The 10,318-nt window shown below is 48.8% G+C and overlaps 1 protein-coding gene across 7 annotated transcripts; it reads right to left on the reverse strand.

Annotated features, from left to right (window-relative positions):
* Positions 1-2,100: 2,100 nt before the first annotated feature.
* Positions 2,101-9,951, reverse strand: DCAF11 (DDB1 and CUL4 associated factor 11). Of its 7 annotated transcripts, none has more exons than XM_021718421.1 (15): positions 9,829-9,949; positions 9,472-9,678; positions 8,267-8,394; positions 7,902-8,029; positions 7,593-7,657; positions 7,183-7,283; positions 6,802-6,948; positions 6,535-6,589; positions 6,118-6,186; positions 5,746-5,803; positions 5,469-5,654; positions 4,863-5,016; positions 4,275-4,427; positions 3,038-3,144; positions 2,101-2,941 (listed from the first exon to the last, which is right to left on the reverse strand). In XM_021718421.1, exons 2-15 carry the CDS (start codon positions 9,624-9,626, stop codon positions 2,807-2,809), a joined length of 1,641 nt encoding a protein of 546 aa, XP_021574096.1. In that variant the 5' UTR covers positions 9,627-9,678; positions 9,829-9,949; the 3' UTR covers positions 2,101-2,806. The 7 variants fall into 7 exon arrangements, with proteins under 7 accessions (XP_021574096.1, XP_021574098.1, XP_008067934.1 ...); XM_021718423.1 differs by having other exon boundaries at positions 8,267-8,339; positions 9,495-9,678; positions 9,829-9,891; XM_008069743.1 differs by having other exon boundaries at positions 9,472-9,951.
* Between the last annotated feature and the right edge of the window lie 367 nt (positions 9,952-10,318).

The following is a 10,318-nucleotide window of genomic DNA, read 5'->3' on the forward strand; positions in this document are numbered from 1 at the left end:
TGTGTGTAATAAGTATGTCATGTATAAGGGTACTTATACCACATAAAATAACTAGTCTACTGCACAACTAGGCCATATGGTCTAACTTATTGCTCCTAGGCTACAAGCTTGTATAGCGTGCAGCTATACTGAATACTGTAGGCAATTGTAACATAATGGTATTTGTGTATCTAAACATATGTGAACATATAAAAAGTTCAGTCAAGCTATAGTATAAAGAGAAAAAAAATGTTACGCCTGTGCCTGTATCATGGCACTTACCATGAATAGAGGTTACCTTTGCTGTGGGGGAGTCAGTGAATGAGTGGTGAATATGCATGTAAAGGTCTAGGACACTACTGTGGACTTTATATAAACACTATACACTTAGACTACTTTAAATCTATTTTAATTTTTCTTCATTAATAAATTAATCTTAGATTACTGTAATATTTTACTTTATGAACTTTTTACTTAACTTTTTGACTCTTTTGTGATGACACTTAAAATAAACACATTGAGCCGGGCTCGGTGGCTCAGCCTGTAATCCTGTGCCTTTGGGAGGCTGAGGTGAGTGGATTGCCTGAGCCCGCAGGTTCGAGACCCGCCTGGGCAGCGAGACTTCATCTCTACAATAAATCAAAAAATCAACTGGGCGTGGTAGCTCATGCCTGTAATTTCAGCTACTTGGAAGGCTGAGGTGGAAGGATCGCCAGAGTCCAGCAGCTCGAGGCTGCGGTGGCCGGGAGTGGCCACTGCACTCCAGTCTGGGCGACTGAGTGAGACTCCAACTCAAAAAAAAAAGAGAGACAGTTGAGAAGAGATTTGACTGCTTTACACTAGGCAGATCAGTTTGAGGAGAGACAACACATGGATGCTGAGGACCTGGACAGTGTATTCTTTTAAAATTACCTACTTTAGCCGGGCTCGGTGGCTCAGCCTGTAATCGCGCCTTTGGGAGGCTGAGGTGAGTGGATTGCCTGAGACCGCGGGTTTGAGACCCGCCTGTGCAGTGAGACCTCATCTCTACAATAAATAAAAAAATCAGCCGGGCGTGGTAGCGCATGCCTGTAATTCCGGCTACTTAGAAGGCTGAGGCAGAAGGATCGCCGGAGCCCAGCAGGTCGAGGCTGCGGTGGCCGGGAGCGGCCACTGCACTCCAGTCTAGGCGACCGAGTGAGATTCCAACTCAAAAAAAATAAAATAAAATTACCTACTTTGCTGTGACATGGGTACCTCTTTTATCCCTTTCTGCAAAAACCTGTGAAAACCCCTGGATGTCTGTAGCTCAGTTTAAAAACTGCCTTAGAGAGCATGAAATGTTGTGGGGAAAGATCTAATCAGAGCTGGAGGTAAGCCCTGGCCCTCGCCTAGACCATCGGTTTGCTCTGGGACATGGGGTTCTGAATGCAAAGGAACTAGATGGGGCCTGGTGTCAGTGCTGACCTGGTTTTCTCTGCCTCTGCATTCAGGGCCTACCTCTTCTGAAGACTGGAGCAGTTCCAGGACTGGTCCCAGAACAGAGCTGATATGGGTATCACCAGACTCTTACTAAAAGTGTGCTTATCCCCTACTCTCTTGATGTCTTATTTGCTGGAAAGTTTTTTTTTGAGACAGGGTCATACTTTGTCTCCCACTCTGGAGTACAATGGCACGATCCCAGCTCACTGTAGTCTCAATCTCCTAGATTCAAATGATCCTCCTGCCTTAGTCTCCCAAGTACCTGGGACTACAGATGTGCACCACCAAGCTGGGTAATTTTATTCTTTGTAGAGATGAGGTCTCACTAAGTTGCCCAGGCTAGTATTGAACTCCTGGGTTCAATACTGGGTTCAAGGCGGATTCTCCTGCCTTGGCTTCCCAAAGTGCTGGGATTATAGCATGAGCCACCGCGCCCGGCCTACTTGCTGGAAAGTTTCTTAAGTTGGTTAGGGAGCATCTGTCACAAGTCTCAGTTAATAAATGATTTTGGTATTTCTCTTCATCTTTGGGTGACAAGAGGGTATTTTCTCCTATAATCACATCTGAAAATTTTGTGGAAACTATGTTTTCTTGAAGAGAGAGGATGAAAGACCTCAGATAGGAAAGAGAGCGAGACAGAAACAGAGACAGACACTGAACCAGGTTCCCACAGAGAGTTTATTGAGGGAGCCAAAGTCAGTCGAAGGACAAAGGAGTCCTACTTCAACCTTCTTCTTCCTTAAAGCTGCTGGCTTCCAGCATGACAAGACTCTCTGGGAAGGTAGGGCCTGCCCCGTGTAGGGCCACATGGAGCTTTTAGACTCCTGCCTCTCACACCATAGCCCGTCCTACCCCAAAGATCTAGACATGAGAGAAGACACAATCCACCTGAGGAGGGTGCTGAGGAAACACCCTTACCTATCCTGCCCTCCCCCAAAGACCTCAGGAAGAAAAGGCCAGGACACATGGCCCTCTGATGGGCCAGTCTAATCCTCAATATGAAGACCTGGGCAATGGGCCTGGCTGGCAGGTTTGTTCAGACCTGCTTCAGGCGTCTACTCTAGGAGTCAACATCTAACATCCAAACATGATTAAAAACACTGAGGACACTTCTCTTGCTGGCAGAGGTCACACCCCAGATAATGGCAGCCCTGCCAGACTCTGGCCAGAGATAGGAACCCAAGCTGACTGGGTGTGAGCACATGAGGAGGCAACTCTGTCCCGTGGGAGGATCTTCCAGGGCTCAGCTGGGGCTCAGAGCCTGGGCTTCTGTGTCTCCCCAGTGATTCCTCCAAACATTCCCCAGAAAGGAGAGAGGCAGAGACCTTATCAAGAGGTTCACCCTGCACAGGGCTGGAGGTCAGATCTATTGGGGTGAAGAAAAAGTGGTAGAGGAGTGGGGCACTGGGGTGGTGGCGCTGGGGCATTCCTCAGACTCTGGCATGTCATCCTGGAAGTACTCAGCCTGGCGGTACTGCCACAGACGCAGGTTTCCGTCCCACTGCAGGGCAGAAGGTGGAAAGTAACTAAGGGTGCTATCCCCTCCCAGCTCCAAGCCCCAGACATGTGCCAGCCCACCTAACCCTTGCAGCCTCACCGAACTGCTGACAATTTTCTCCTCGAAGGGGTGCCAACTGACGTCACGCACACAGGCCTTGTGGTTGGTCAACTTCTTCACAATGTGGCCACTAAGGAGGTTGTACACTGTCCAGGAAAGGCCAGAGTGGAGAGGGCCACCATAGGATCTCCAAACTATTCCTCACCTCTCCCTGAGCAGGATCACTGACCTGTCTCTCAAGCAACTTCCCACTTTCCCATGGGAGCAAAGCCCACACCAGAGGGATGTGTTAATTGTTTCTTTTCCCTGTTCCCTTCTCTACCTTGAGTTAAAGGTATGGTCTAGTGGAGTATGGCTATCTCTGGCTCTTAGCTAAATTTCTAGGGTCTGTAGTTAAGAAGATGAAGTGGCTTATTTTTTTTTTAGTTGGAGTCTCACTCTGTCACCCAGACTGGAGTGCAGTGGCCGCTCCCGGCCACCGCAGCCTCGACCTGCTGGGCTCTGGTGATCCTTCCACCTCAGCCTTCCGAGTAGCTAGAATTACAGGGACGTGCTACCATGCCCGGCTGATTTTTTGATTTATTGTAGAGATGAGGTCTCGCCAAGTTGCCCAGGCGGGTCTCGAACCCGCGGGCTCAGGCAATCCATTCATCTCAGCCTCCCAAAGCGTGGGATTACAGGCTGAGCCACTGAGCCCAGCGTGAAGTGGCTTTAAAGCTTCTAGCAAGACGTGGAAGGCACGGCAATAGTGAACACCAACATGGAGCTTTTAGACTCCTGCCGGATTGTGCAGGTATATGCGCCTGCTGTTCCTTGTTTGGACAGGGTGCATCTCTTCTTCATCCGAGGTCTCCAAGTGTCTTTCTAGGTACAGCACCACTTTAGGCCCCTGACATCTACAACTGTGCCATGTTTCTGTCTCTGCATTCCTCCTGCTTCAGTGACTGCATGTCCTTTACTATTTGCTGCTGTCTTCTTGTGTCATTTTCTGTCCCTATTCCCTCCTACTTTTCATCTGCAACCTCTTTCCTTGACTGGCTAAAACAGAGAACCGATTACATTTTTAGTAATCTATTATGTTTACTGACTAGAAATCTACGTTCCTTTCCTTAATCTAAAATGCTGAGGAATAGAATGTTTTCTGTTTCTCTGTTTGAGCTTTCTCTACTCCAAGCTAAATTAAATTCTGCTTGTAGTTGTCACTGGTGCTGATAGGTGGAATGCCAGAGAATCATTCCTGACCTTCCCGAGGCCCCTGTTCTGACACAATCCTTACCAACCACTTTGCCAGTGGAGCAGCCACTGTAGATGAACTGTTGGCCAGTGCTATGGATGGGAGAGAATCGGCAGCGGATGAGAGTGTGCAGCACTCCATGGCCCCTGTAGGTCATTAAGGAGCTGTCCCCTGGGAGCTTCAGCTTCCGCCAGGCTGGGTAGGGATGCAGGGAGAGTGCTAGGTCAGGGATTCTGCTTCTGGATTGTCCTGTACCTTTGCTAGTCCTTAACAAAGATGGGTGCCAAGAGACAACTGCCTTTCTAATCTTCAACTGGAGGCTCTTTCCCTACCTAGTAGTCAGTTGACAGTCACCAACATGGCCTTGCTGGCTATCATGATACTGAAATACTTTTGTATTGGTTGATTCTGAGTGGACCCCAGGCCCTAGCCCTAGGAACCTCTGACCATCTCCAAGGTTCAGTTAATAAAGAATCACTACCTGGCAGACAGTTAGGTGGGGAGAGCTCCAGGACTCCCAGGCCACAGAGAAATCCACTATGTCTACACCAGGCCTTGCTGGTGGTTAATATTTTAACTACCACCCCTGATTCCTCACTCTCCAGATTTCAGCTCTACTTTCACTCTCACCTTTTTTGGGTACTTGCTGCCAACGATAGTCCCAGTTTTGCTGCGTGGCAGCCTGGCGTGAGGCTTCCATGCCTTCCCGGCTGGAAAAGCGTCGGATATCCCAGAGCTTGATGGTCTGGTCTTTGGAGTTGGAGATGAGATACCGCGCATCACCCTGTGAATCCAAAGATGGGTAAGGAAGCAGCTGAGCTTGCAAATGTCAGTGCCTGTCAGTCTAGTTCCCCTCTTCTAGTTGAGCAGAACTCCAGCCCTCTGACTCTGCTTGCCTTTCTCTATCCAGGTGAGCTCACTTTCAATGTTCTGCTTCAGTTACTACCTGGCTAGGCCTTCCTCTCTTTGCCCAGGGCATTAGCTGGACCTCCTACTCTATCCTAGATTAGACCGTCTCCCACCTTTCTTATACAGAAAGCCCTGCCCTGCTCCTTGAGGGCTGCTGGGTCCAGATGGAGTTCTTGTTTCCTGGCTTATACCCCTTCCCTAAACTCCAACTTTTGCAAATCTTGCTGATAAGAAGCATGTCAAGTTCCCACACCAGTCCACTTTCCCACCCTCCTGAGCAACCAGAAGCTCAGCAGCCGGGTTGTGCAGTCCTGCCTCCCTGCCTACCTTGCTGTCAATGAAGGTGATACCATCCTGGTGTCCAGCCAGTGCACCCACGGGCTTGGGGTCATCTTCTCGCATGGTGCGTCGATCCCATACTTTGCAGATGGCATCATCACCCCCAGAGAACAGAATCTGGGAGCTTATATCAGCAAAGGCTACTGCATTCACATCATCCTCATGGGACTCAATCTAGAAAAGGAGGCCAGTATTTAAGACTCCTTTCTAGGTCTTATAATAACCCAAAGACCAGGGCAGAGGCTCTAAGTCTCAGAAGTCATACCTGTAGGGTGCGCCGGTTCTGTTCCCGGTCAAAGACATACAGGCAGCCATCATTGGCCCTGAAAGGGAAGGGATAAGGAGGGTTCTGGAGCCAGGTTTGAGAGGACAGAAGCTAAGTATGCTCTGGAGAATCCCACTGAGAAATTCTCTGAAGTGCACACCCTTGTCTGTTCTTATACAGGAAGTGAGGAAAGAGTTAGCTGTGTTTTCAAGGAGGCTTAAGACCTCCCTCTGGGGAAATGGAGAGCAAGAAGTAAAGGAACTTGTAAACCTAAAGTTGTTCTCCCTAGCTGCCAGTGTAGTCTTGGTAACAGCAGAGCTGACCTCTGGGAGAACCTCCTAACTGAGGGACATGTCCCTCACAAACACTCACCCTCCTAGCACCTCTCGTCCATCTGAGGAGACAGCAATGGAGAAGACAGCAAAGCGACGCTCATCTGGCCTGAAGAAAGAAGGAGCTGGGTTAAGTGGACTTCTTTTCAGTTTTTGTTAACCTACACAGAATCTGACAAGTATTGTATGGCACATCCTAAAGGAAAAAGAAGTCCTGTCAACAAACTCCAGAATGCAGATCACCTCAGTGAGAGCTCAGAAATAATCCTATAATCATCTATTTTACCCTGGTCCTTTGGCTGACAGGATGGGTGGTCCCTCCCAGGAATCCACACAGAGAAACTTGCAACCAGTATACTTTTCTCTCTAAGCAGGACTTCCAACTCAAGAGGTATGCTTCTGCAGAGCCTTCCTGGAGAAGTTTCTGATGAGTCTGACCAGAAAGGGAAGCCAGTACCTTAGATCCAGGGCAGTGTGTGTGTCTCCCTCCCCGTAGATGTTGCAGATATGAACTAAGAGAAGCAAGAGAAACAAGAATCTTTCAGGGATGGGGAAGGAGAGTAGAAGTGAAACTAGGAAAGAGACGGAACAAAGGACAAAGATTTCAGAGCACTCTGGGAGTGATTTTCCCAGGACAAAGCATGGAGTCCTGGCAGAGGAGACGGGCACATGGAAACCTCACATCCCAGGCTGGAGAGACAATAGAAGTCTGGTGCATACTCACTGTAATCAGACCAGCTGGAATAGAGGAAGTGGTTCCCATCAGGAGTGAAGGCCACATCTAGGACACTCCAGCCTACATCCCGGGCCTTGATGCTCTTGAATTTATGAAAGCGGCCATACCGGCAGTCATACAGTCGAATTGTCTGGTCTGTATAAGTAGGGATCAGGCAAAATTATACAATACCCCCTAGTATCCTTCCCAGAATCAGACCTTTCTCACTCAGTGCCTCAGTGGAGTCTTCTCTTTATCATGGGAAACATATTCTGGCTAAGCATCCCTAAGACAGGTCTGAGCTCCTTGAGTCTGGGGCTTTCTAGCCTCAGTCAGGGGGGACTGTTCCTTGTTCAAGGTGAAAGAAGTTTATAGGACCAGGGTAGGTACCTTGGCAAGCAGACATGAAGATTTGACCATCTTTGCTGTAGATGCCACAGAAAGCCTTCTGAGAGTAGCTATCAGTGAAGCCCAGATCATTGGGCAAGAAGCTGAGAAAGGAGGGAGAGAGGGTAAGCGGAGCTCAGGAGAAGGAGTGTCCCAAATAGAAGAATGCTGACAGAGCTGAAATGTCAGTAAAAAGGCATTTTTTTTCCCTTTTGGCTTTGTGTACAATTGTATAATCCCTTATCTGTCATCCATTCCACCATCCTCTAAATTTCTACTTTTTCACTCAAAGCTTCAACCCCATTTAACCTAACTTTAATACTTCTAAGGCTCCTTTAACACTTACCCCTTCTAAGTTTAGGAGGAAAGACCTATCTGGACCTTAGAGTCTCTCCACCGAGCCCCATACTCACTGAGACATCATTCGAGACCGTTCTCCAAGGGAGAAGCTTCCCCGGTGGCAGAGGCCCCGTTCTCTCTAAATGGAAGGGATTGGGGAATATTGCTAGCAGAAACAGAGGGCCACTTCAGCCACATCAAGCCCCCTCCTTCAAAGATTCTCTTGCTATAGAAATGGACACAGCATACAGTAGTCTGTCCCACAGAACTCTGACGCAGGCTGGTTAACTCTTCGGTCCCAGCACTTGAGGCTTCCTTGGAAAATTTACTTCCTTTTTTTCTGGGGCTGGCAAAGTCCCAGAGAGGCAGGTGGAGAGGCCTACCTTGTGCAACATTCGAGGAAAGCTGTGCTCCTGGGGTGCCCGCCTAAGTTCTAACTGCCCTGTGGCCAATTCCACTTGTGTCTTGATCTCATTGCATTCCAGCTCCCGGGTGTCAGGGGTTGCATCCACTGTGAGTACCAAAGACACGTTTCAACCTAGGTCTTCTAGCACTAGAGGAGTTAGCAGAACTGTGCCCAAGCCCACCCGACATGACTGAATATACTGGGCTGTAAGGTCAGGACTCCTTCATTCTCTGAATTACCATATCTTCCATCAATTTAACCTATTTTTCTTCACCAAAATTAGAAAAAGTTTTTCTAATACAAGTTTTCCCATATTAGGGCCTGTTCTGCCTTTCCTCTTACCAGGTGGATTGTATCGATCCCCAAGACGACCATCCCAAGCACTGTCATGCTCTTCCTCTGAGTCCGAGAGAGCCTGGATGAGTTGTAAATTTGCTGCACCTCCTCCCTGCACCAACCTCACTTGGCCTCTGTGGAGAGACCCCCATTATAAAGGAGGGGACCCCTCCCCCCAAACCAACTAAATTCATAGTCAATGGCTATCTAGCTCTTAAACTACTTGGTACTCATTTTGAGGTTTGAGGCTAACTAGACCTTGGCTGTTATTTTCAGTCTCCTATAAGACACAGGGAAAACTGACTCTTTCTCTTAGAGCAAGAGCAGAGAACTTTACTGTGCTGTGGAGGTTGACAGACCTACTAAGTTGACTTTCCAGACAGCTAAAAATTCTGACAGCATTTCCTTTTAAGCCACTGTCTGGGCCTAGTCTAAGCTAGGCACAGTGGTACATTCCTGTAGTCCTAGCTACTTGGGAAGCTGAGGCAGGAGGATCGCTTGAGCCCAGTAGTCCAAGGCCATAGTGTGTGCTATGATCATGCTTATGAATAGCCTGCACTCCAGCTTGGACAATATAGCAAGACCCTGTCTCTGAAAACAAAACAAAAAGTAGCATAATATTCTGAAGGGATCTTCAACCTTATCTTCTCCTCAAGGGGACACAAGCAAAGAAACAAAACCAGCTGTACCCTTTTTCAGTCAATTCCTGGTGGTTACTTCCTTCAAGGCATTCTTTCCTTAAGAACAGGTTAGAGTTAGGGCAACTTAAACTTGCCCTGCAAGTAAATTGACATGGTCTCATACCACTTGTCAACTGCTTTACTAAAGTTCAGTGCTTCTCTGTGCAACACTTCTCTTCATCCCTCACGTCACTCACTGTTTTCTCATCACAACGTTTTTTTGTTTCTGCTTTTGTTTTAGTTTCTTGGAAAATGGATTACACTTGTGTAGTCATAGCTAGAGAAAATCTCCTGAACAGCTCCACAAACACAAGAGCAGGTCCTCTTGGTGACCCTTCCCTATGCAAGAACCACTCTTACTGGGTGTGGAGCTGAGTGCCATGGATGGGTGTCCAGCAAGAAAAGGCTGTTCTGCTCAAACAGAATAACTGTCCTGGCATAATCCCATTCCCTAACCTAATTTTTCTGCCTGGAGTTGGGATCAATGGACTATAGTGGCACCTGGTGGGGTCACAACGGAGGGTAAGTTACCTGCGGAGGAGATAGGCCAGTACCTGGGCCAGATCCACATCTTCATCCTCCTCTTCTTCTTCTTCACTCCTACGCAGGCCAGCTCCTCTTCGGGACAAGCCCTCGGAGGGGTCTCCGGACCCGGATCCTGCGCTGCTGCTGTTCCGTGATCCCATCTTCTGATCACAACATCCTTAGGTCCTGTGCAGGGACTTCTCCTGTTACTCCCTCGGGTTTGGTGAAAGCAAAGCCTGCTCTAGAAATACCAGGGTCTCCTGCGATGGGGCAGCAGCTACCGCTGGGAGAATGACCCTTCCTGGGGACTGAGATCCCTTTTCTTAAAATTATGACAACTCCCAAGGCTTGGGTAACACAAACCTTCTCTAATCCCGTGAAGCAAAGAAAGCAGAGTGAAGCCTAGGGCGCTACCCTAGCTCACCAGTGAGAATCCTTTGAAGAGGAATTTCTCCATTTTCTACCCCAAACTCACCTATCAAAGTCCCTGGACCCGGGAGCGGGAGGGGTGCGGGGGAGTGTTGGATTCCCAGGTAACCTTCCTGATCGACCAATCAAAACCCCTCGCGGAAGAAAGCGCCGCGCTAGCTTATCTTACCCTACCAATCAGAAACCTTAGGACTCAAAGACCCCCCCAACGCCCCCCTTTACCGGCCAATCAGGGCGCTCCCTTGCGAGAGTCGGCAGCAGCAATAGCCAATGAAATTAGAAATCAGTCTAACACCCTCCCCGCCCCCCGGCTCACGCCCACGTGGTGTGCCGGGGGTGTGTACGCCAAGGGGGGGAGGGAGCTGAGAAGCACCTCCCACTGAAGCCGGCGGTTACCGCCCCATGCGAGACCACCCACCAGCCA

This window comes from Carlito syrichta, unplaced genomic scaffold, assembly GCF_000164805.1.
Source record: "Carlito syrichta isolate Samal-C Ts95f unplaced genomic scaffold, Tarsius_syrichta-2.0.1 Scaffold312194, whole genome shotgun sequence".
Taxonomy (NCBI): Eukaryota; Metazoa; Chordata; class Mammalia; order Primates; family Tarsiidae; genus Carlito; species Carlito syrichta.